At 41.0% G+C, this 26,982-nt stretch overlaps 1 protein-coding gene and 1 long non-coding RNA gene across 14 annotated transcripts in view; one reads left to right on the plus strand and one right to left on the minus strand.

Moving 5' to 3' along the window:
- RBM6 (RNA binding motif protein 6) overlaps positions 1-26,982 on the plus strand; it is a 104,911-nt gene that overhangs the window by 56,287 nt on the left and 21,642 nt on the right. For 11 of the 13 annotated variants that reach the window (XM_042929422.1, XM_042929424.1, XM_042929430.1 and 8 more), the window contains one exon: positions 26,865-26,939. In XM_042929422.1, the coding sequence (XP_042785356.1) occupies positions 26,865-26,939 (75 nt within the window). Of the gene's footprint in view, positions 1-25,737; positions 25,905-26,864; positions 26,940-26,982 lie in introns of those variants that run through there. The other 2 variants (XM_042929432.1, XM_042929434.1) reach the window with 2 other exon arrangements.
- Positions 19,908-26,982, minus strand: part of LOC122214371 — a 33,902-nt gene continuing 26,827 nt past the window's right edge. The window contains exons 3-4 of the long non-coding RNA XR_006199845.1: positions 23,237-23,372; positions 19,908-19,993 (exon numbers count right to left, since the gene is read on the minus strand). This is a non-coding gene — a long non-coding RNA (uncharacterized LOC122214371). The remainder of the gene's footprint in view (positions 19,994-23,236; positions 23,373-26,982) is intronic.

The following is a 26,982-nucleotide window of genomic DNA, read 5'->3' on the forward strand; positions in this document are numbered from 1 at the left end:
TCAGAGCCTGGAGTCTGCATCAGATTCGGTGTCTCCCTCTCTTTTTGCCCCTCCCCCACTCACTCTCTGTCTCTCTCAAAAATAAATAAGTAAACATTAAAAAAATTTTTTAAAAGAGTAAATTTTATGGTATGTGAACTGTCTCTCAATTAAAGAAAAAGTATTTAAACTTAGCATGGAAATTAGTTCAGGGTCCCAGTCCAATGGGAATGAGTGCAGCTCTAAAAATAAAATACAGATTAGATTCATTTACCAAAAAAGAAGAGTGTATATAATTTTGTGTGAAAGCTAGAGACTTAGAATTTCATTCTTAAAATGTAAAAGAATTTCTTTGCTAATGGTATCAACTTACCACAGAAGAACACTTAGGCTGAAAATCTGAAAGCTGATGGTTGGAATTGATAACAAACCCCATTTGAAGTGGCCACATGGCTTGTGCACAGTAGTTGTTCAGTAGAGTTGAGTGGGCTTTCTGCTTTAGTATGCATACAGTTAGAAATTCATGAAAGGACTGTTTGAAGTAGATTTGAAATAAAAATGCCATTTAGGAGGCGCCTGGGTGGGTCACTTGGTTAAGCATTTGACTTTGACTCAGGTCACGATCTCGCGGTTTGTGGGTCTGAGCCCCGTGTTGGGCTCTGTGCAGACAGCTCACAGCCTGGAACCTGCTTTGGATTCTGTGTCTCCCTCTCTCTCAGCCCCTCCCTCGCACTTGCTGTCTGTCTGTCTGTCTGTCTGTCTGTCTGTCTCTCTCTCTCTCTCTCTCTCTCACAGATAAATATACATTTTTTAAAAATGTCATTTAGAAAATCCTTGGACTACTTTTTAGAGGCGGTATTCCTGTAACCGGATGATTAGTAGGTACCAATGTGGATCTTTACTATTTTCCTGGAATTTTTAACCAGAGCTCAAAGTGGGGGTGAGGGTTGGGGGCAGAGGACCAGATCCCAGCTGGAATAGGTTCCTTTCCTGTATATCTTTCTTAGAGGTTTCTTTCCAGCAGCATTGACATTGTGATTGTCATCTTTGATCTCTAGTACGAGGGGAATTACAGGGGTCTTTTTTTGTTTTTGTTTTTTAGAAAAAGAATCACTGTGATAATTTAGATACCATAGAATTCACTCATTTTAAGTGTACAATTCAATAATTTTTAGTAAGTTCACCCAGTGTGCCTCTATCATCATAGCCTAGTGTTAGAACGTCTCCAATAAGATCACTGTTTGAGGTTCATTTTGTTTAATGATTTCAGACTCATTGAAATGTTACAAAAACAATGCAAAGACTTGCTTTATGCTTTGTACTCTTATTCATCAAGTGTTAACATTTTACCACATTTGAATGCAGAGATTTTTGAATAGTAGTGGCCCCTTCTTTTGGAAAGAGGCATCCTTTGACTTGTCCTTCCCCCAGACCCTCTTTTGGTGGTTGGAGGTGCTCTTTGGTAGGGGAAGGTATGTGAATGTCTGGTGGGTTGAGTAGATGCTTTGGAAGATGTTTGGGGCTTAAGCCATCTTACCAGTGCTTCCAAGAAGGTCCCCTGCTGGGCACGGGCTGAGGTTGGGGTTGAGGTTGAGGGATGAGAAATAGGGCCAGATTCAAACGTCCCACTCTTGGGCACTGTGAGGTTTTTGTGGAGCTTTCAGTAAACCAACAAGTGTGTTTCCCCCATGTAAGAGCTGGCATTTGGATGCCTGATACTCAAAGAGAGACTGACTACATGCTAGTCAGCATTAAACCAAGAAGCAATAGCAGCCAGGGAAAAGGGGACACAAAGTTACCTGCACGGGCTTGATAATGTTTTTGCAAGACAGTGGTTCTTAACAGTGGGGGAATGGTGGGGGAAACAGTGTTGACCCCCTTTCCACCCCTCCCCAACCATTGGACAGTTGGCAATTCTGGAGACATTTTTGTTGTTGCTACTGGCATCTATAGGGTAGAGGTCGGGAATGCTGCTGAATATCCTAAAATGCACAGGACAGCCCCCATATGACTTAATCTGCCTCCAACTGTCAGCAATAGTGCTGAGGTTGAGTAACCCCGATTTAAAGGGATAGGAATTGTGGTTAGCCAAAGAGAAAACGATCCATCTTGCCATGGATTGTCTCTTAATGAGTCTTTCTCCTTGCCTTCCTCCTGATCCTAACAGTGGGGAGTGATTGGTGGGGTTAGAAATGTAGCAAGAGTGCAGACACTGCTCCTGTTCTCCCTCCAGACTTGCATTCCCAAGCCTAGCTTGTGCCCTTGGGAGAGGAACTTTAGAATAAGACCTGTTGGGGGCACCTGGGTGGCTCGGTCGGTTAAATGTCCAACTTCGGCTCAGGTCATGATCTCAGAGTTCATGAGTTCAAGCCCAACGTCGGGCTCTGTGCTGACAACTCAGAGCCTGGAGCCTGATTCGGATTCTGTGTCTCCCTCTCTCTCTGTCCCTCCCCTGCTCACACTGTCTCTCTCTCTCAAAAGTAAATAAACATTAAACAAAATTTTTTTTTTTTTTTTTTTTTTAATTAGAAGAAGCTTTCACAGAGCCATATAACCGGGGCCAGTGTACTGAACTAGTTATACAGACTAAACTCAAAATAAAAGATGCATATATTTTATCTTAATATAATAGCACTTTGCTGTAAACGGCACCTGCTTTGCTGGGTAATACTGACTGATCTGTCTGGAATCACATTGGAATATCAGAAGCAACTCATGATGACTTTTGTTAACGTGGTGAATTTTGAGCACCCACCATATGCAAGGTCCTAGGCTAGGTGGTATATATTTAATAATGAATAAAATGGGCACGTCTCCTTAGGTTCTAGTGGGATGAGGCTATTTCAAAGTTTTTAATTTTGGTGGGCATCTGGGTGCCTGCTGTCAGCACAGAGCCTGCTTCAGATCCTCTGTCCCCTTTCTCTGACCCTTCCCCACTCGTGCTCTCTCTCTCTCTCTCTCTCTCTCTCTCTCTCTCTCTCTCTCTCTCAAAAATTAACATTTTTAAAAAGTTTTTAATTTTTTAGAACTTCCATTTTGGAATAATTCCAGACAATAAACAAATAAGTAAATGAATAAATACATATATTTTAAAAAGAAAAAAAAAAAAAAGGAATACCAGATACTCTTTACTCCTACATTTCATAGTACAGTCATCACAACCAGGAAGTTAACATAGGTATAATATTATCTGCAGAACTTTGTCGGATTTTGTCAGTTGTTCCGCTTTTTTCTGGTTTAGTATGCAATCCAGGATCACATGTTATCCTATCCTTTTTTTTCTCTGTGACATTTTCTCAGTCTTTGTCTTTCATGACCTTAACAATTCTGAAGAGTTACATTGTAGGACATCTCTCAGTTTGGATTTGTCTATTTTCTTACGAAATTCAAGTTAATACATTTTTAGCAAGAATACCACAGGTGTTGGGGCACCTGGGTGGCTTAGTCGGTTAAGTGTCTGACTTCGGCTCAGGTCATGATCTCATCATTTGTGAGTGCAAGCCCTGCATTGGGCTCTGCGCTGAGAATCTCCGCTTGAGATTCTCTCCCTCTCCCTCTCTCTGCCCCTACTCCACTTGCTCTCTCTCTCTCTCTCTCTCAAAATAAATAAACTTAAAAAAGAAAACCACAGGTGATGTGGGGTCTTTCCATTACTACTGATGTTAACTTAGACCATTTGGGTAAGGTGGTGTTTCTCTACTATAAAGTTGCTATTTTAGGTATAATTAACTTAATAATTAACTAATTAGTAAGTGTCTTATAGGGCATACTTTGAGATTATATAAATGTTCTGCTTCTCAGTATACCCTTTTCACTTAATTATAGCATTCACTGATGATTCTTGTAACAGTTACTACTGTGGGGTTTGTGTAATGGTAATTCTCTATTTCTGTCATTCTTTACGTATTTGTTAGAATTCTTTTATGAGAAAGAGCCATCCCTTCTCTCTTATAAAACTATGATTTCATAATGATAATTCCAATTCCGGTTCAGTATCACAGTTCTCCAGCTTTACCCCAATCTGAATTATAATTCCTTTCCCTAACAGTGAAAATCTTAGGTCTCATTATCCGCAATGTATTTACTTATTTGCTCAGTCCTAGAGTATACATAAAGTAGTTTCAGAATTGTTTGTTCATACCCCTGTGAAAAACTAGAGTACAGTACTTCAGGACAGTTCTTTTTGTTATCAGCTTGTGAGTATGTAATCAAAATTCTGTGTTCCAAAGTTACCTAGGTTAGTTCTTCACCACCTCATCGACTCTTGAGTATGTTGTTATTCGCTCTGTAGAAAAAGTGGAGAACACAAGTTAAAGAAAAGAGTTAACATTTCCAATAAACTCTGTTATTCTTTTTCTCAGTGTTCTTTATCAAGTTGAAGAGGTTCCATTTATTCCTACTTTGCTGAGAGTTTTTATCATAAACATGTGTTGGATTTTGTCCAGTGTTTTTTCTGCATCTAATGATAGGACTATGTGATTTTTTTTCTTCTTTAGCCTGTTGATGTCATGGAGTACATAAATGGTTTTTGAAAGTTGAACCTGGCCTGCATACCTGGAATAAACCCCAATTGGTTACGGTGCATAATTTTTTTTCATGTTTATTTATTTATTTTGAGACAGTGAATGAGAGTGTGTGTGTAGCAGGAGATGGGCAGAGAGAGAATCCCACGCAGGCTCTGCACTGTCAGCTCAGAGCTCCACGCAGGGCTGGATCTCACAAACTGTGAGATCATGACTTGAACCTAAATCAAGAGTTGGTTGCTTGGGGCATCTAGGTGGCTCAGTCAGTTAAGCATCTGACTTCGGCTCAGGTCATGATCTCGAGGTTTGTGGGTTTGAGCCCCGGTGTCTGGCTCTGTGCTGACAGCTTGGAGCTTGGAGCCTGCTCCCTGCTTGTGTGCGTTCTCTCCCTCCCTCCCTCCCTCCCTCCCTCCCTCCCTCCCTCCCTCTCTCTCTCTCTCTCTCTCAAAAATAAACTTTAAAAAAAAAAAGAGAGAGAGACACTTAACTGACTGAGCCACCCAGGTGCCCCAGTATAATTCTTTTTATGCATAGTTCGTTTTGATTTGATGTTACTCTGTTGAGGATTTTGCATTATCATGGAGATAATTGATCCGTGGTTCTTTTCTTGTAGTGTCTTTGTCTGATTTTGGTAATGGGTGTTGCCTGCTACATAGAATGAGTTAGCAAGTATTCTTTCTACTTCTATCTTCTGGAAGAGATTGTAGAAACTTAGTGTAATTTCTTTCTTAAATGTTTGGTTGGCTTCATCAGTGAACCCATCTGGGCTTGGTGCTTTCAATTTTGGAAGATTATTAATTAACCAATTTCTTTAATAGATATAAGTCTATCCAGATTGTCTTTTCCTTTTTTTTTTTCTTTTAATGTTTATTTATTTATTTATTTACTTATTTTGAGCAGGAGTGCGTGTGCATGAGCATGAGTGGGGAGAGGCAAGAGAGAATCCCAGGTTCTGCGTAGTCACCGCGGAGCCTGACAGGGTGCTCGAACCCACCAACCGTGAGATCACGATCTGAGCTGAATCAAGAGTCAGATGCTTAACCTACTGAGCTGCTTGTCTTTTCCTTTTTGTATGAGTTTTGGCAGATTGGGTTTTTTTGAGAATTAGACTTTTTCATCTAGGTTATCAATTTTGTTGGGCATACAGTTATTCATAACATTCCTTTATTATTTTAATGTTCAGGAAGTCAGCAGTGATGGCCCCTATTTCATTTTTAAAGTTTTATTTAACTGGGGCACCTGGGTGGCTCAGTCGGTTGAGCGACTGACTTCGGCTCAGGTCATGATCTCCCGCTCTTTGAGTTGCAGCCCCGCATCGGGCTCTGTGCTGACAGCTCAGAGCCTGGAGCCTGCTTCGGATTCTGTGTCTCCCTCTCTCTCTGGCCCTCCCCCATTCATGCTCTGTCTCTCTCTGTCTCAAAAATAAATAAACGTTAAAGTTTTATTTAAGTGATCTCTATGCCCAGTGTGGGGCTTGAACTTAACCCTGAGATCAAGAGTCACATGCTCTTCCTACATATCCAGCCAGGCGCCCCTCTGCTCTAATTTTTATCATTTCTTTTCTTCTGCTTACTTTGGATTTAATTTGTTTTTCTTTTTCTAGTTTCCTGAAGTGGAAGCTTAGGTTATTCATTTTAGATATTCCCTTTTTTCTATTATGTGCATTCAGTGCTTTACATTTCCCTCTAAGCACAACTTTCACTGCATCCCACAAATTTGGTTGTGTTTACAATTTCAGTTAGTTTAAAAAAAAAAAAATTATTGAGAGATTTCTTCTTTCCCCCTGTGTTACTTAGAAATGTGTTGTTTAATCTCCAACTATTGGGAGATTTATACCTGTGTTTCTGTTATTGATTTTTATTTGAATTCTTTTGTGGTCTGAGAGCATACATTGTATAATTTTCTATTTTAAATTTGTTAAGGTGTGCTTTAGGGCCCAGAATGTTCCATATGAGCTTGAGAAGAATGTGTACCTTCTCTTGTTAGATGACCTATTCTGTAAATACTGATTAGACTACTGCCGTTATTTTGATGTTTGCCTTTCCAGATTTTTCTGTGCACATATCATCTGTGATCACTATATTTACAAAGTAGGATAGTCTTGTGCATATGATTTATAATCTTTTTATTTCAAGTATTGTGAACATATTTCTTTGTCATTAAATACATTTTTATCACATCATTTTTGTTGGCGATATAATGCTCCATGGTTTAGATCACCATGATTTAACTAGTTCTTCATTTGACATTTTGAGGACTTTATTTTTATTAAATAATCCTGTCATGAATACCCCCATAGCTAAATAGTCACACATCCTTCATTACTTAAGTGAATTTCCTCTAGGTAAACTTGTCAGATTAAGCGGTAAACGTGTTTTATGACTTGTTCAATGTAGTCAGACTGCCATCTAGAAGTTTCCTGATTTATTCTTCTGTCAGCAGTGTTTCATTGTACCTGTCCTCCCTGCATCCCAACCAGTGCCAAGCATTAATAACAGTATTTATACTGCTTAGTGGTACATGGGTATTTGTTATTGTATTCTCTGATTCTGTGTGTGTGTGTTAGAAACATTTCATATCTGGCCATTTGCAGAAACGCGGATGGAACTGGAGGGTATTATGCTAAGTGAAATAAGTCAGGCAGAGAAAGACAGATACCATATGTTTTCACTCATATGTGGATCCTGAGAAACTTAACAGAAGACCATGGGGGAGGGTACGGGGGGAGCAGAGAAAAAAGTTAACAGAGAGGGAGGGAGGCAAACCATAAGAGACTCTTAAATAACTGAGAACAGGGGCGCCCGGGTGGCTCAGTCGGTTGAGCGTCTGACTTCGGCTGAGGTCATGATCTCGCAGTTTGTGAGTACGAGCTCCGTGTCGGGCTCTGTGCTGACAGCTCAGAGCCTGGAGCCCGTTTCAGATTCTGTGTCTCCCTCTCTCTCTGCCTCTCCCCTGCTCATGCTCTGTCTCTCTCTGTCTCTCAAAAATGAATAAACGTTAATAAAAATCTTAAAAAAAAAAATACTGAGAACAAACTGAAGGTTGATGGGGGGTGGGGGAGAAGGGAAAGTGGGTGATGGGTATTGAGGGCACCTGTTGGGATGAGCACTGGGTGTTATATGGAAACCAATTTGACAATAAATTATATTAAAAAAAAATTTCGTATCTTTTAAAAATGTTGCCAGTGTTGGGGTACCTGGGTGGCTCAGTCAGTTAAGTGTCCAGCTCTTGGTTTCAGCTCAGGTCATGATCTCACAGTTTGTGAGTTTGAGCCCTGCATCAGGCTCTGCATTGACAGCATGGAGCCTGCTTGGGATTCTCTCTCTCCCTCTATATCCCTCTCCCTCTCCCTCTATATCTCCCTCTATATCTGCCCCTCCCCTGCACGTACACTCTCCCTCCCTCCCTCCCTCCCTCTCTCTCCCTCTCCCTCCCTCCCTCCCTCCCTCCCTCTCTTTCTCTCTCTCTCAAAATAAATAAACTTTTAAAAAAAGTAAAAATAAGAAAAAGAATGTTGCCAGTGTAGCAAAGGGAATGATTTGATTTTCCTGTCTTAGGTTATTAGTGAGATAGAACATTTTTACATTTGATTACTGGTTATTTGTATTTCTTTTATAAGTTGTTGGTTCTTGATAACATATTCAGCTAAAAGAGAAAAGGCAGAACATCTTAGTTACTGTGTCTAGTCTTAAGGTAAATATGTAGGGAACATCTGCTAGACTTTTTTGAAATGCTGAAAGTTAGTATATTACCTGAATATGAGATAGGGTTACCTAAGGACTTACCCCTCAGAAAAGATTTTTTTTTTTTTTTTTTTTTTTTAAGATCTTACAAAGTCTTTGCTGTTCTGGAGTCTTCCCAATTCTTTTGAGTCACAAAGTATTATTTGAGGATGATATACTAATCACCTACTTAAGCCCATTCTAATTTTAGATTCTGATGTTTTAAAGAAGTAAAGAAATTTTAAAATTTCAGTGATTATTCTGAGGTTATAATCACACAGAATGTCGGATAACTTTTTTTTTAAGTTTATTTATTTGTTTTGAGAGAGAGTGTGAGTGGGGGAGAGGCAGAGAAAGAGGGAGCAGCATATCTGAAGCAGGCTCTATGCTGACAGCAGAAAGCCATATGTGGGGCTCAAACTCAAGAACCACAAGATCATGACCTGAGCTGAAGTCAGACACTTAACCGGCTGAGGCACCCAGGCGCCCCTTGGATAACATTTTTAATAAAAGAGGTATTCAGGGGGCACCTGGGTGGCTTAGTTGGTTGGGCATCTGATTTCGGCTCAGGTCATGATCTCACAGCTTGTGAGTTCAAGCCCGACGTCGGGCTCTGTGCTGACAGCTCAGAGCCTGGATCCTGCTTCAGATTCTCTCTCTCTCTCTCTCTCTCTCTCTCTCTCTCTCTCTGCCCTTCCCTTGCTCGTGTTTGGTCTCAAAAATAAATAAACACCAAAAAATTTTTTGAAAAAAAAATGAAGTATTCAAATTTACTTACAGGGCCAACAAAAGAATTGACTATTGCTATCATAATTTTATGCCAAAAGGTACTGTGGCTTAGCATAAACTTTCTTACAATGACATTATTCTCAGATTCCAAGTGGTATACCTTAAGCATGTTCGATGGCAATTAAAATGATGTGCTCTAGTGGCACCTAAGTGGCTCAGTGGGTTAAGTGTCTGACTTCTGATTTCAGCTCAGGTCATGATCTCACGGTTATGAGATCAAACCCTGTTTCGAGTTCTGCACTAGGCATGGAGCCTGCTTAAGATTTATTCATTTTCTCTCTCTCTCTCTCTCTCTCTCTCTCTCTCTCTCTCTCTCTCTCAAAAATAAATAAATAATTTAAAAATGATGTGCTCTAGGAAATTGCTAGATGACCTAAAATGGCACTATCAGTGAGGGAACTGCAGCACATAAGGAGCTTGAATAAAATAGAAGGGTACATATGGAAAGGCCAGTGTCTTGAAATCATTATTCCTTTTCTTTCTTTGTCTCTCTCTCTTTCTGTATTACATACATACAGAAAAGAACATAGATCATAAGCATTACTGTTCAGTGAATAATCACGAATTGTATATACCTATTGTTTCAGTTTGGGCTGCTGTTACAAAATAACCATAGACGTGGTGGTTTATACAGTAGAAATTTGTTTTTCGTTGTTCTGGAGGCTGGAAAGTCCAAGGTCAAGGTGCCAGCCAATTCATTTCCCTGTGAAGGCCCTCTTCCTGGCTTGCAGATGGATGTCTTCTTGGTGTATCCTCACATGGTAGAGAAAGATGATCTCTGTCTCTTATCTCTTAGAGTAATAATTCCATTCATGAAGACTCTACCTTCATGACCCAATTACCTCCCAAAGCTGCCACTTCCAGATACCATCAGATTGGGGGTTAGGACTTCAGTATATAAATTGAAATGGTGGGGGAGGGTGGTTCACAAACATTCTATCCATAACACCTGTTACTACCGCCCAGGTTAATAAACAAAATGTTGTGTTATATGTAGAAGTCCCTCCTGCCTCTCCTGGCTGTTTTCCTTTCTACCCCTACCAGAGGTAGTCACCGTTGAAAGTTATAATACTGAAGAGTCCTTTTACTTGGTTTTGAGCCTTATGTATATGGAATCACACAGGATCTATTCTTCTACCTGACTTTTTTGTTTAGTATTATTTTTAAATTCATCTTCTGTATAGCTGGGTTCATTTTTGTTGTTATACAGTCTTACAGTGTAAGAGTATATCACAGGACCCCTGGGTGGCTCAGTCATTTAAGCGTCCATCTCTTGATCTCATCTCAGGTCTTGATCTTAGGGTCATTAGTTCAAGCCCCATGTTGGGCTCTTTGCTGGGCATGAAGCCTACTTAAAAAAAAAGAGAGAGAGGGAGAAAGTATATTACAGTTTATTCATTACTTCTGTTAAAGGACATGTAAGGTTGGAGGGGTTATTATTTCAAAATTAATTCTCTTGGTGAATAGGTATACTCATTTCTCTTAATATAAACCCGTGAGTAGACTTGCTAGATTTTGTGTGTTATCTCCAATCCGTAACCCAGTAGTTTAAATTTTCATTAATTGGGACACCTGGGTATCTCAGTCAGTTAAGTGTCCAACTTAAGCTCAGGTCATGATCTCATGGTTCGTAGGTTCGAGCACTGCATCGGGTTCTGTGCTGACAGCTCAGAGCCTGGAGCCTGCTTCGGATTCTGTGTCTCCCTCTCTCTCTGCCCGTCCCCTGCTTGCACTCTATCTCCCTCTCTCAAAATAATAAGTAAACATTAAAAATAATCATAATAAACTTCCATTGATTGCTGCCTAGATATAATCATTCAGTAGCTATTGATCCCCCACTATGTTTATATGTCTGCCATTGTGTAGGTATTGGGGGTATAGTCATAATTATGACTATATTTTATAATTTAAATGTATAAAACTAAGTTAAGAAATTAAGTATAAGTGGATGTTCATATCCCTGAAAGTTCATTCATTCAAGGTCAGTCAGATTGCTTTTTGGCCGTCTGTTTGTTGGAAAAATAAGTGTTCCTTTCTAGTTTTCTCTAATTTTCAGTTATGTGGTTATTAGGAACCAGAGCTTTGGGCAAAAAAAGGGGCACAGTAAGGAGGATGCGTGTGTCAGTGATGTGCATGATTAGAGGAGGCTAGCTGGAGGCAGATGCTCCCTGAGAGGCTGTGGGGTGGGGGCAGGTTAAGTGGGCCAGGGTATGGCAGAGAGGGAGGAACGAAATAACTGAATGGCTTTGTTCTGGCAATGGTCTTGTGGCCCTGAAAGCTTTTTTTGTTTGTTTGTTTTTTAATTGAGGTTTAAGCTACATACTATAAAATTAGCCCTTTTAAAGTATACTACTTAGGAGTTTTTAGTACATTCACAAGGTTATGCAACCGTAACCACTATGTAATTTCTGAACATTTTTATTTATTTCAAAAAGAAACCCTGTACCCATTATCAGTCAGTTTCCATTTCTTTCTACTCTCCCCTACCCATGATCTAAATGTCCATGAGTCTACTTTCTGTCTTTATACATTTGCCTACTCAAGATGTTTCATATAGGTGGGATCATACACTTTTTTGACTGTCTTCTTTCACTTAGCATCATGTTTTCAAAGTTCATCCATTTTGCTGTATGAATTAGTACCTCATCTCTTTTTATGGTTGAGTATATTCCATTGTATGGATGTAACACATTTTCTTTATCTGTTAATTCATTGATGGACATTAGGTTATTTCCACTTTGGGATATATGTATATATATACACACACACACACACACACACACACACACACACATATACATATATATAAAATGGTACTATGAACATTCATGTACACGCTTTTGTCTGGGCATAGGTTTTTCAAGTCTCTTGTATATGTATCTAGGACTAGAAATGTTAAAGCTTTTGTTTGTTTTTTTCAGGAGCTTTCTCCAAATGAATAGCTCATTAGATCCCATATTAGAGTGGTGTAGTATTGAAAACATGGAATACTCACAGTTCCAGTGGCCAGGTTTCATTTTTATTTTGTACATTCATATTGTCATTTTGAATTCTCCTTTGGGCTGTTTTGTTTGTTTGTTTGTTTTTTACTGTATGTCTCAGGCTACTTGCTGCCCTGGATGTGGGTCTGTCTTTGTTATTTAGGTTTTGAGCATATCCAGGATTTGCAGTTGACACTTTAAGAGCTAATTTTCTTCTTTCCATTCCTTATAGATTCTCCTGCAACTATTAAATTGCACATTTATTGTTTCTGCCTATGTATTTAATAATGCTTATGCTGTCTAGCTCCTGAGGTATTTATTTTAAAGTTATAGGGTAAAGGTCTCTTTTTTCTTTGACTTGATTCTTGGGTAATGTGAATCTACACCAATATAGGATATGCTTGGCTCCCTACAATCTGGAGGAACGCCAACTCAGAGACATATTTCTGTTTGTTCCTATCAAGGTTCCAGGGTCAGGAGATCTCTTTAAGATCAGGGAACATTATATTGGCCACCTTGCCTAGAAGAATGCTTCTGTGGCTCTTCTAAGTGCTTAAATGAAAAGGCTCTCCATTGTCAGGCATTTGCTTAGGTATTTTAAAGATAGTACCAGACCCCTGAGAAATATGGAATAAAGAAGTAAACCGCTAAACCAGACAAAGTACCCAGATGATGACTGGCAAAGATCTATGTACAATAAAGCAAATGCCACCAGATATAATTGGACATCTCTAGATTGAAAGGTTCGTGAGGGCAGGGACCGTTTCTTTTCTTTTTTTTCACCTTCTTTTGCCTTCGCTACCCAAATGGTTTGGAGCTATACCTGGCAACATATGATGTGTTAAATAAATATTTGTTAACTGGATAAATAAATTTTGAGTAGTTTCTGACTCCATATTCCTTCTTTTTTTTTTTAAATTTTTTTTCAACGTTTTTTATTTATTTTTGGGACAGAGAGAGACAGAGCATGAACGGGGGAGGGGCAGAGAGAGAGGGAGACACAGAATCGGAAACAGGCTCCAGGCTCCGAGCCATCAGCCCAGAGCCTGACGCGGGGCTCGAACTCACGGACCGCGAGATCGTGACCTGGCTGAAGTCGGACGCTTAACCGACTGCGCCACCCAGGCGCCCCTCCATATTCCTTCTTTATAAGCTCTTAGCAATCTTTTTAGTTTCTGCATAATGTAGAAGGCTCTTGTCCTTCCAACATGAGCAGCCTCTTGACTTGCCAGATTCTGGTACTTCTATTAGCTTTCTGCCCTATAATTTTTTTTTTTTAACGTTTATTTATTTTTGAGACAGAGAGAGACAGAGCATGAACGGGGGAGGGTCAGAGAGAGAGGGAGACACAGAATCTGAAACAGGCTCCAGGCTCTGAGCTGTCAGCACAGAGCCCGACGCGGGGCTCGAACTCACGGACCGTGAGATCATGACCTGAGCCGAAGTTGGCCGCTTAACCGACTGAGCCACCCAGGCGCCCCTCTGCCCTATAATCTTTGATAGAAGATAGTAATATGCTGTTTCTGTTTTTGCCAGAGGTAGCCACATCTTGTTTGTTACAGCTTCCAATCTCCTGTCTGATTCTTGTCCTCATACTCTGGGGAGTAGTGAAAGAAACAACTTAGAAAGTGCAAGGTAGGTTATCAAGAGCCTTGCATTTAATCTTTAATTTGAAGACATGGGAGAGCCACAAGAATGCAAGAAAAATCAAGATTACGCTATAGGGAAACTCTTCTTGGGTAGTATATGGTCTTGACTAGACGGGAGAAACTGCAGAGAAGGCCTTAGGATCTAGGGCAGCAGTTGAAATGTGAAGAGGTGATGGTTTGCACTAAGGGCTGACAGCAGCTATGTAAGGGAAAAGTTAGGTTTGAAAGGCCTTTTGCACAAAGAATCTCTAATGTCTGTTAACACTGAATATTGGACAGAAAGGCAAAAAGAGGGCAGATTCAAAGGGCCACTCAGGTTAGAAGAATGGTAGTACCTTAAACAGAAATAAAGCGTGTGGAAAAGAAGGCATTTGGGAGGCAGGGATGAAGATGAGTGTTTTAGATATATTGAGCGTGAGGTGACATCAGAACCTTATAAGACTGAAGCGTAGCAGAAAAATCGTGAGGTTTTTCCATTGCCACGTTTTGTTCTACTACGTAACTAGTTTATTCTACAGCTTTCTCTTTATTTCATAATCTTATGTTTTTTGAGCAAAATACCTACCTCTGTCTATCCCAGGTAATTTCTTTATTTTTTAAATTTTTATCCCGTGTGTGTGTGTGCGTGCGTGTGTGTGTGTGTGTGCGCGCATGTGCGCACAAGTGCTGGAGGGGGTCACGGGGTGGAGTGGGGGAGAGAGAGAGGGAGGAAGGGAGGGAACATGAGTCTTGAGTAGGCTCCATGCTCAGTACGGAGCCTGACGCAGGGCTCCATCCCACAACCCTGGGATCATGATGGAGCCAAAATCAAGAGTCAGATGCTCAACCAACTGAGCCACCCAGGCACCCTATCACCCTATCACCAGTAATTTCTAAAAGCATCTGTACCAATTAGGATTAGATTGGCTTAAAGAAGTTTCTTTCTTTCTAATGTAAATGAAGTCTAAGCTATCCAGGCTTTCTTCTGTGGTTTCATGGTCCTCAGAGACCCAGACTCCTTCAGTCATGTAGCCCTATCATCCTCAACATATGACCACTTTAAGATGGTTTTTTTCTTTTTAGTATAGTTTTTTATTAAATATCTACATGCCATAGAAATTAATTGAAAACTACCGAAGAAAGTGCAAAATCACTTAATAACTGGTTTTTTGCACCTCGGTCTGTATGAGAAACTCTTATAAGCAAGAAGAAGGTATCTACTAAGTACTTATTACAATACTTATTGCACTGAGCAGTTTTGAGAACAAGAAGAAATTCTTTAACTCTGAAGACTGTTTTATATCTTGTTCATAGATTTGTTAAGCCAAAGTGATGGCTTCAAGATGGCTGCTTGAGTGCTAGTCACCACTTTGACTTGCCAACCAATAGGAAAGAAGCAGGAATGAAAGTGGACATGCCCCCCCTCCCCTTTAAGAATACTGCTTGGACTTTGCACACATGATTATTTATGTCCAGGTGATTAGAATTTAGTCATGGCCACACTTAAGGGAGCTCTGGGAGACTTCTTTTTTTAAAAAAAAATTTTTTTTTTTTTAACGTTTATTTATTTTTGAGACAGAGGGAGACAGAGCACGAATGGGGGAGGGGCAGAGAGAGGGAGACACAGAATTGGAAACAGGCTCCGGGCTCCGAGCTGTCAGCACAGAGCCCGACGCGGGGCTCGAACTCACGGACCGTGAAATCATGACGTGAGCTGAAGTCGGCCGTTTAACCGACTGAGCCACCCAGGCGCCCCAGGGAGACTTCTTTATTTCAGGTAACCATGTGCTCAGTTGAAAATCAAGGGTTTGGTTCCAAGGAAAAGGAAGCAAATAGGCATTGGGAGACTCCTTGAAGTCTCTTAATTATCCAGAGTAAGAACCAAATTCCAAATTCTTCCAGGTTATAGAATTTTGTTTCTCCAAACCTTAATTATCCTTATAATAATAAAAAGTATATTAAATAATAAAATATATTTAATAAATTTAATTTAAAATGTACATTTCTGTTCTTGTTTTTTTTTTGTTTTTTTTTTTTAATGTTTACTCATCTTTGAGAGGGAGATAGAGCGAGAGGGAGACAGAATCTGAAGCAGACTCCAGGTACCGAGCTGTCAGCCCAGAGCCCAACATGGGGCTGGAACTCACAAACCGTGAGATCATGACCTGAGCCACACACTTAACCAACTAAGCCACCCAGGCGCCACTCTGTTCTTGTATTCTTTAAAAAAACATGTAGGGGCGCCTGGGTGGCTCAGTTGGTTAAGCGTCTGACTTCGGCTCGGGTCATGATCTCACAGTTTGTGAGTTCGAGCCCCGCATCGGGCTCTGTGCTGACAGCTCGGAGCCTGGAGCCTGCTTAGATTCTGTGTCTCCCTCTCTCTCTGACCCTCCCCCCGTTCATGCTCTGTCTCTGTCTCAAAAATAAATAAAAATTTAAATAAATAAATAAAAATAAAAAACATGTAGACTTGGGGCACCTAGTCTATGTGCTCAGTCAGTTAAGTGTCTGACTCTTGGTTTTGGCTCAGGTCATGATCTCACTGTTTGCGAGTTCAAGCCCCACATTGGGCTCTGTGCTGACAATGCAGAGCCTGCTTGGGATTCTCTCTCTCCATCTCTACCCCTTCCCTGCTCAAGCTCATGCTCTCTCTCTCTCAAACTAAATAAATAATCTTTAAAAATTTTTTTAAAAACCCACATAGACTGATAGTTAGTAGCTATAGCATATGCTATGGAATAGACCATTGTTGGAATCAGTGTCTAAAGTTTGAATTAAAAAAAAAAAAGAGTTTGAGGGGTGGGAGGGAGGGGAGGGTGGGTGATGGGTATTGAGGGCACCTTTTGGGATGAGCACAGGGTGTTGTATGGAAACCAATTTGACAATAAACTTCACATATTGGAAAAAAAAAACGTTTGAATGTAAGATCGGTAGATCCAGAAGCTAGAAAAGTTGCAGTGTGATAAAAACCATGTTTTACCTTGGCAGCTTTGGATGTAGTTTTTCTCATGAGTTCTTCTGAGTCTTAGATTTATTATAAATATACAGGATTAAAGAAGATAGAAGCAGAATGCCTCTGAAAGCACCAGCATTTCTGCTAGGCCTTTCTTAGCAAGAAGAAGAGTATATGTTGATCTTAACTTATTTCTGGGCTTTTTTACTTTTCTTAAGTGTAGTCCTCTCTGGGTTACATCCAGCTTTGCCTATTATACGTGCTGCTCACAGTGCACTTTATACCTGGTGAACCATCAGCACAGTTGACCTCTGAGCATAAACTTTCTCATTTCCTTCTGTCTGTCTTCACTCCCAGCAGTGTCGAAGAACTCTTTCCATTCTGTAATTTTCCTCTAAGAATTTCAGATAGAGATATGGTTTCCCATTTGTTTAAAAGTATACTTGTTTATTGTCTTTGTGCTTTAAAACATAATCTCCACGAGAGCATCATTAGGTTTTGTTCACTACTGAACTAGTCTAGTCACCACCATGCCTAGTCAGCTGTGAGAAAATATTTTTGTGGATTAAGAATACATATCCTATTCTGGTTAATGTTTTTTGGGGATGAGGAGGTGGTAGGGAAAGGATAAAGGCATTTTTTAAATCTACAAACCTCTAGAAGTCTTCCCACAAGAAGAAATAATCTCAGTACATTGAGTTGAAGTCTTTTGGAGAGGAGCCAGCCACGTGTTACAATGTTGACCATCTTCTTGAACCTCAGATTGGTTTGTATTGCTTAACACATCACTTTTCAACAGGCCAGGACATGAAGTTGGAACTATCTTAGAAAATCTAGGTGTGCAGGCTATTGTGTGTAATAGAAACCTCAAGATGCTTCCGTTTTTTGTTTTTTTTTTTCTTTTCCTAAAGAAGATCTTTTACTGAGACCTATTTAAAACATTTCAGTCTTTAATTCAAATAAACTTCAACTCAGCTGAATGGCTAATCTAGGTAAAGGCTTCATCGTGACAAGAATACACCCCACCCAAAACAATAATAATAATAATAATAATAATAATAATAATAATAATAATTCCCGGGGCGCCTGGGTGGCTCAGTCGGTTAAGCGTCCAACTTCGGCTCAGGTCATGATCTCGCGGTCCGTGATTTCGAGCCCTGCGTCGGGCTCTGGGCTGATGGCTCGGAGCCTGGAGTCTGCTTCCGATTCTGTGTCTCCCTCTCTCTCTGCCCCTCCCCTGTTTATGCTCTGTCTCTCTCTGTCTCAAAAATAAATAAACATTAAAAAAAATAATAATTAAAAAAAAAATAATTCTCCACCTACAAAGACATTAAAGTAGGTTCCTGACTAAAGAGGCCTCCTAACACTGCTCAAGGATGGCCCTTTTTAAATATTTCTTTCCCAGTTTTTATTTATTTTTTCTTTTTTTCTTTTTTAATGTTTATTTTTGAGAGAGAGAGAGCACGAGCAGGGGAAGGGCAGAGAGAGAGGGAGACACAGAATCCAAAGCAGTCTCCAGGCTCTGAGCTGTCAGCACAGAGCCGATATGGGGCTCGAACTCATGAACTGTGAGATCACGACCTGAGCTGAAGTCAGACGCTTAACTGAGCTGCCCAGGCGCCGCCCCACCCCCACCCCCCCACCCCCGCTTTTTTTTGTTTTAATGTTTATTTCTTTTGAGAGAGAAAGAGAGCATGCTAGCGGGGGAGGGACAGAGAGATTGAGAGAGAATCCCAAGCAGGCTCCATGTTCAGCGCAGAGTCTGACATGGGGGCTCAGTCTCACGACTGACCTGAGTTGAAATCAAGAGTCAGACACTTAACCAGCTGAACCACCCAGGAGCCCCTCTTCCCAGTTTTTCTTATAAAAAAGAGAAATTTTCAATTATATGATCACTTGGTTAATTTTGACAACCTTTATTTATTTTTAAATGTTTATTTTGAGAGAGAGAGAGCATGTAAACGTGAGAGGGCCAGAAAGAGAGGAAGAGAGAGAATCCCAAGCCGGCTTCATATTCAACTCAGAGCCATATGTGAGGTTCTTTCCCACACCCATGAGGTCATGACCTGAGCCAAAACCAACAGGCAGAAGCCCAACCTACTGAGCCACCCAGGCGCCCCAATTTTGATCTCCTTTAAACAGGTATAAAGGATGTCTTTTATTTATTTATTTTTTTAATGTTTATTTATTCTTGAGAGAGAGACAGCGCATGAGTGGGAGAGGGGCAGAGAGAGAGGGAGACACAGAATCTGAAGAAGGCTTCAGGCTCTGAACTGTCAGTACAGAGTTGGACACTTAACCGACTGAGCCACCCAAGCTCCCCAGGATGCCTTTTAATACACTGGATAGTATATCTTAGCTCTGAGGGTGTTTAAAGGTATTCAAGGGTTAAGGCTGTATTAGATTTTCAGAGCATACAAGTCTGATCAGGGAGAGTTTCTTGATTGCTGAGGGCTCTGCCTTTGTAGCACTTGGCAGCAACTCTAGCTGAGACATTGTTAGAGACCTCTTAGGTTTGTGTTCTCTCAAATTCATAGATTACCTGAGATTTCTGCCCTGTGCAGAGATCATTCCCTCATTCTCAGTGTGTACCTGCTGCAATAGCAGCTATTATATAGCTCAGTAAATGTTGCTTCATCAGTGGTCTAATTTGACTTGAGCTTGCCTTACATGTGAAAAGCTACCCCTCGTTTTTATTATGAACTGAAGTGAAGTTTGATAATTCTGTTATTTGCAAGTGAGAATGAGTAGACCAAAAAGGATTAGGCACTTAATCGTTTGTCCCGTTGGACCTTTTCTGACTCAGAGCTTCCATTCTTAGTCTTACAGCAGCTGTCAAGAGTGGCATTGGGTCTGTAGTGCTTTTTTTTTTTTTTTTTTTTTTATTGTTTGTTTGTTGTTGTTGTTGTTTTCTTTAGTAATCTCTATACCCAACATGGGTCTGGCTCAAACTCACAGCCCCAAGATCAGGAGTCGCATATTATTCCAGCTGAGCCAGCCTGATTCTGTACCTTGGATCTGTAGCTTTTTGCCTAAGAAAAAAAGAATGGTGGGTGTTTACCGACCTAAAGTGGCAATTGAACATTGTGTATTCACAAGTCTGGCACTGTATTTTATTCATCTTTTCAGGACATTGTTTCTGCAGAAAGTATGTCAGCAGGGCTTTCTGAAATGTCTGAGCAAGGACACTGAAAGCAAAGAGACTAATAGAGGCAGTCTTCAAGAAGCTAAGGTTCTTGGGTGGGAGGTAGCAGTAGAAATAATGTTTTCAATGGGAGGCCGGAAGAAGAGCTGCTGGCTCTTTGGGGGATACCTGGGGAACACTCTGTAGCCTTCGTGGTGGCCTCAGGTGTGATCTGCAGTGACTTAAGACTTGTGGGCCTCTCTTGGCTTTTCCTCCCACCTCCCAGCATGAGCTCTGCATACAGAAAAAGAAATGAGAAATGTTTTGATTATGTTACTCAATAAACAAAATAAGAAACTTTACATTTACCACAATGATTTTAGAAACTCCCTTTTACTTCCCCTACAGTGACTTGATTTAGAGCCCTAGACATTGAAGCATAACTATATGTTTAATTTAGGGTCCACTTTTTCCAGAGAAATGAGCAGGGGGAGCTAGAGCAATAGTCATCTCAGGATATGAAAGAGTGTTTATATATATAGTGTTCTATTATTCAGCAGTGTGGGGAGAAAATGTCCCTAACTGCAGTAGGCAGAGAGCCCCTCTTTTATCTGGGACTAAAACCTCTGCTCTGCATACCTCACAATTTTTTTAGGGTTAATTGAGAAAATCGTTAGGAAGGAACAATCTGTATCTTGTTTCTGTATCTGTTCTACTTTATGAGTACTTTGATTTCATCACAATGCAATTGAAACCAAGTGAGAAAAAAAGTGGAGGTTATAGAAACCTGAATTCTGAAGGGAATTCTGAGGATTATCAATAAGATCTGTTCCAATGTGATCTTCTACTTCCATTAAGAATTTTTTGGAAATAAGTTATTGATTAACCAGGGAAATTGTTTAACTAGACTGAGGTCCTTATCAACATTGAATGAAATATTACTTTAAAACATACACAATTCTAACAAAATGAAATTTTCAAAAATGTTTGCAGTTTAGTGGTTCACAATTATTCAGTTATTGTAAGTACCAGTTGCTGGATCTAGTAATAATTTCTTTATAGCAATATGTTTGTGGTGAAGGAGTTTGCTGAGTGCCCCATCCATCTACCTGGTCTCAGCCTCTGCCAGGAGCCTCACCTTCTCCCAAGGAAAGAAAAGACTTTTGGCTGTTTTGATTATTTACTTATTTGCTTACTCATGTATTTGTTTTTATTTTGCATCTTTGTTTTTGACTCAGATGACTCTTAGAATAGGAGAGTTTTGTGGATCCCTTGGTAAGCAAGTCTTCCTTAAGTCTTCTGAGGAGCTAAGTTGTTGAATTACCTCCAAGACTGTAGATTACTGGTTTTCTTTCATAATTACAAGAGGCGTTTTCTAGAAGAACTGGGATCTTAAAAATACACCAAAGACTGGGGGGCGCCTGGGTGGCCCAGCCTGACTCTTGATTTCGGCTCGGGTCATGATCCAAGGGTCATGGGATCGAGCCCCGTGTTGGGCTCCTTGTGGAGCATGGAGCCTGCTTGAAATATTCTCTCTCTCTCTCTCTCTCTCTCTCTCTCTCTCTCTCACCCCCTCTCCCTCTCTCTCTCTCTCTCTCTCTCTCTCGCCCCCTCTCCCTCTCTCTCTCTCTTTCTCTGTCTCCCTCTCCCCCCGCCCCATGCCCCTGTTCCCCACCCATGCTCGCTCTCTCTCTCTCTCTCTCTCTCTCTCTCTCTCTATTTAAAAAAAAAAAAAAAAAATGCACCAAAGACTGTCAGGGAATGGTGATGAAGGGGGTGGAATATGTTTTTAGCACCAGATACTTTTGCAATAATCAAGTTGCTCTATGTCAGGGCCTGGTCGAGAGTGTATTGTATTCCTGGTACAGAGTTCATCTTGAGACCCTGACTTTGCTGAGCCTGGTGGATTGGGCTGAGTGAAACACAGGCCAGCCATATTGCTTCAGAGAGCACAAATAAGGTTTTAGCAAGATGCTGGTTGTGTCCTCTTAGGAAATGATAGATAAACTGGTCTGGTAGTGAAATATATATTTTAGGAAGCGTTTTAGAAAAAAAAATTGTGCTTACATCTAGATAAGAAAAGATATCAAGATGAAGTAGCAGCTGAGACTGCAATGTCTTCTTGCCCCTCAACTTTTTAGAAAAACTTTTAATTTTTAAAGATTTTATTTTTGTTTAAATAATCTCTGCACACAATGTGGGCTTCAGACTAACGCGCCTGAGATCAAGAGTCACATGCCCTACTTACTGAGCCATCCAGGCACCCCAATCTTGTCCCTCAACTTTAAATTGGACCCTGAAGTGGGATTCTGTTTCCAGTGGAGATCCCATCAGGGCCTCATCTCCTGGCTGCTCAGAGGGGCACTTAGACCCTGTTCTTTGAAAACCCAGTCTAGCAGAGGGTATGGAGATCACTGGACAGAACTCCTACAGAGTTGTCACAGAGCATTTCTTCTTTGAATTTCTACCTCTACTTACCTCCTTCCTCCCTTTCCTCCTTCTGTCTCATTTTGGTTTTGGCCTTTGGAAATACTAAGTTTTATAAAATGTTTGAACTAGAGCATATCCTTGCACTAGAAAAATTGATCCTGTCTGCTTTGCAAAAGATTTCTATAAAAACTACACTTTTATACTAAGGGGAATGACATACATCTGTTTTTAAACCGTTTTGTTCCTCTTGCTGTATTCTTTCTGTGGGACCATTTGATTGCTAGGTGGTTGAAACTGCTGGTAGCAGCTACTTACTACCAACTGTCTTTGTCTTAGGCTTGTGCCTAAAGTAATTGTAGTGCTTTCAGAACGTAAAGACCACTTGAGCAGGCCATTTGGGGGGGGTTGGCAACACAGTCAGGAAGCAGGGTCTTTACGACAGTCTCTCTAAAAAGTCCCTATGGGGCCATTGCCTGCAAATTTCTTTAGACTTTATGCATCTTTTCATCAGAAGCCACCTTTCATGTGTCAACTATTATAAGATGGCTGACTCCCTGGAAGCTTAAAAACAAAGAAAAACAGTATGGCAAAAAGAAAACCCGACTTTTGGTTCTATATGTGTTGCTAACTAGCTCTGTAACCTTGGGCAAGCTGTTCCATGTATCCCAGCCATTCTTTCCCATGTGGAAATAAGTTCCATATATGCCCTACTTGTGAGGATTGAGCAAGGTGACATTTATGAAGAATGCCTTTGTAAACTGTAATTGCCTTGTGAATAAAGATTACTATCTCTGATAAACAGTACCAGTTCTCAGCCACCAGTAACCTGATTCTCTCATCCCGTGTTTGGAAGAAGCACAAATCTACGAGGAGGGATTGCTGATGTTTCAGTGTGAGTTGTACACAAGGCTCACATACTTTCTCCCTGCCTTTTGATCCTGTCTCTCTCCACGCTTTAGCGGGATACCAGTTCTCCCGCACAGCAGCCATGCTGTCAGTACAGTGTGACTAGGACTGCACTTGTATTGGAGATCTTCAACACACATGCCGAGCTGCTGGCCAGAAATGTTCTTCCCCTTCCCTTGTGCTCTTGTACCTCCCCAGTACCTTAAGAATTCTTGGGGCTTGGTTATAAGCCAGGTGAACCATGTGGTAGATTCTTATTTAATTCTCTGACCCAAGTCCTTTCCACAGGTTGACAGTCACAAAATGAAGTTATGAGTGAAGTCTCTGGGAGCAGCAGCTGAAAAAGGAAATGGAAATGATTGTGTTGAGTTCAGCAGCCCTCAGACCCAGAGTGTGCTCTTGTCTAGTGTCCCTGAGGTGGAGAATAAGGACTTGCTTTACTCTCCAGGAGTGCAGTTGTCTCTAGCTTCCTGCAGCTTCACGTTAAAACCCCTTGAGATTATAGTTAAGAACATCTCTAGATGACTTTGTCAAGTGAGGGCTTTGGTCTTAGAGAATTTTAGCAGGTTTTAATCTAATTTAAGCCCAGTCTAACACTACTGAGAAAGGAGGTGTCTTTGGTTTTACTTTCAAATGTAAAATTTGACATTTCCTCTTCTTTGGGAGCCAGACGTGGTTAGTTAGACTCGTGGTCTTCATGGTACCTTTGCCTTAGTGGCTTAATAATTAAAACTCAATAATTCAAATGATGAATAAAAGCCCTAATGTGTGAAGATGGTAGATGATAGACAATTAAAAGTAGACAACCAAAAAGTGATGAAATCATTTTTAATGACTTATTATTTTTTACTTATTAATATTTATCTAAATTTTTACTAACCCAACTCCCCACAGTTTGCTTCCTTAGGAGACACTGGCAGATTTGTACGCAGTCTGAAGAAAGGGCCTGGCCACAGGATAGGGAGGGGAATAGTGTATATCACACCTGTGCTTGGTATATTTGGGCAGACTAAGTGTGATAGCAGCTGGGGAATCAATCCTAGATAAACCTGATTGTTCTCATTCACATGATTTCTGTGTCTGTTTATTCTTATTAAAACAATTGGCTGTTCTTCAATAGTGATGTTAAAACCATTTCATATTCTTTAGCAGTGGTCTCCTCTGGCAGCTTTATGTCTTGCCGTGTGCAGGTTGAAAAGAAAGAGTCGTCCTAGCTGTAGAGGACTCTGAGGAATTGGGAATCATTGCCTTTGTAACACATGAGGTGAAGGCAGTCTTCCTAAAGTTGATATGCTAATGAGTGCTCCTGGCAGGAGGAGTTTCCTACCCTGGACAGAAAGTCATCCGTGGTTCCTGGAGTCACATATTTGTTACCCTGGAAGTATAAAGGCTCTTTGCCTTAGAAATTCCTGAGTCTACTGATGCCTCAAGTGGTAAAATCAAAATTTGCAATTGACTGTATTCACAGTAGTGCCTTGTTCTGCAGCACCGTTCACTCTTCGAATGGCAGCCCACACATTTTGTGGATTGGGTGTACAGATGCACACTACGACAGCAGTACCTCCCTCCAGAGCCACTGTGTGCTAAGCACTTCAGTCTTCCAGGGATGGTTGGATCCATTTAGTCTTTTGTTCATTCCCCAAGTGCTTAAGTTCCTTTTCTATACCAAGTACTGCACTTGGTACGATAATAAAAAGCCAGCAGTATTTAGCCTGGACACTAAAATCTGGCCCAGCAATTGACAACTAACATTAAGTGCTATCATGAAGATGTAGGTTCTGATGTGTGGTGACCATTTCCTGTGAACGGTTTAGTCTTTTAGTAGATTGAAATGGGTTGTGAAATATTATATTAACCTGTCAAGCAAATGAGGTGAAGCGAGTGGCATTTTGACCTTGTCTAGTCTCACCTGCTGATTCTAGTCCTTTTTTAGCACTTAGGAGTTGAAATACATTTATTGAGCCCTCACTGTATTCCATTCTAAGCTCTTTACATGTATTAATTTACTTAATCTTCATAACCACCTTATGAAATAGGTACTGTTATCCCTACTTTACAAATGAGGAAACTAAAGAACATGGAAATTAAGGTCCTTGTTAAAGGTCATGAGGTAGAGGCAGGATTCAGATTTAGGGAACCTGATCCAGAGTCCATATTCTTAAATGATGTGATACACTGCCTCTGGGTGGAAGGGTACCATCTTGACCAACCTCCTGTATGGGTAGAGCTTGGCAGAGTGATAGTTCCCTGACCTTCTGTGCCTGCAGAGTTTTGCTCTTTCCTGGATTGGTTTCTGAGAGCAGATTGCTTGTGCCTAATACAGAACAAGAGATGATGAATGCTGCAGGAGGTCCCTTATCTACAGCCCCACATGTGAATCTGGCTCTACCTTTCACCATCTGGATGACCTTGACTCTGAGCATGTTTCCTCATCTGTAAAGTGGAGATAATGTTATTTTATGGGATCATTTAGGGGATTAAATAAAATAACATACTTAACAGTTCCTGGCTCTGAGTAAATGCCTAATAAACGTTAGCAAATTTTTATTGCCATCATCCTCTAACCTTGAGAATGAGCCAAGAAACAATTTCTCAGAGACCAGATTCTAGGACCTAGGTAGGTGGGCAGATTTCCTTTGGTTTTGACAAGACAATAATTTTATTCTATGTATTTCTCTTGACTCTTTTGGTGTGAAAAGCAGAGAGGTAAAGCATTATTTGACAGATGTATGGATTCAAGCAAGAAACTGAGGTCCAATTGCAAAGAAATGCCTTGTAGAACTCAGAGCCCTGTCTGAGGAGACACAGAGGACCCTAGAGGGCGGAGAATGAACACAGCGCAGGGGCTAGTTCCAGAGTCGCATTCTCGGTTAGTTCACTTACCAGTGTGGGTGAGGGTCTCTTGTCAGTAGGCAGAGATTTTTTTCCTCTACTCTAACACGTGTCTGCTGGCTAGTGTTTATTAAAACTTAACTTTTTCTTAATATGAAATAGAATTTGTGACTTTTCTAAAATGCAGAGGCAAAGGAACTCTGTTAACTGCAGGCTTACTGATCCCCTTTCCCCACCTGTTCCTGTGCCAGACTTCCCCAAAGTGCTTATTTGCCAATGGTTGCTCCTCAGATCTCATGGCTAGCTCACTCCGTAGGCTCCAAGCCAGAGTGATGCTGCTGCCACCACTGCCGCCAACACCTCTGCTGCCACCACCAGCCATTCAGGTTCCTGCCATAAGGATGTGACCTGCCGTGAAGCTTTCACCTTTCTCCTTTCTGCCTGTCATTGGGGTTGTGCCTCTTTTCCTGGTGCTTTTTGCCATGCGGCCAGTGTTCCAAAGAAAGTTTTCAGGCACCAAAGTTAAGAGCCCTACCTACCTCTCCCAAGGAGATTTTTGAGTTAGCCATGGAAAAAGAAGACAATTGAGAGGGCTCCTGTGCCTCTGTGCTGCAGAAGGAAGAGTTTGCTTCTTGATAGTGTGCTAGCGCCAAGCCAGGTGGGGGAGACTTGCTGGGACTCATGTGCAAGTGTACTACATGACCTCTGGAGAAGTAGACTGGGCCTATCCTGCCCAAGGACAGCACCCTGACCCACAGGAGCCAAGGCTGAAGACTGATATCACCTTCTGCCACGCCCTTTCCTTAAGCTTAAGCTTAAGCTTGCTCTGCCACACTGCCCCAAGTCTGTGGCTTAAAACAGCCATTTCCTTTTGTTGATGAATAGGCCACTCTTTGTAAAATGTTTCAGCTTGGGGACTGGAAAGGCTGTCTGTGCCTTCCTGTCTCTCTGTTTCTCTGAGGGTTGACGTTGATGGCTTCTGTCTTTGTCTTCACAGGGAACTCTAATGATCCATGACAAAGAGGTCATCCTTGAGTATATATCAGGCCCGGACTTTTGGTACTGCAAACGGGTAAGTGCCTGGAATTCCGTTCCTTAGAAGTAAAGATCCAGCA

Source organism: Panthera leo, chromosome A2 (genome assembly GCF_018350215.1).
Source record: "Panthera leo isolate Ple1 chromosome A2, P.leo_Ple1_pat1.1, whole genome shotgun sequence".
Classification (NCBI taxonomy): Eukaryota; Metazoa; Chordata; class Mammalia; order Carnivora; family Felidae; genus Panthera; species Panthera leo.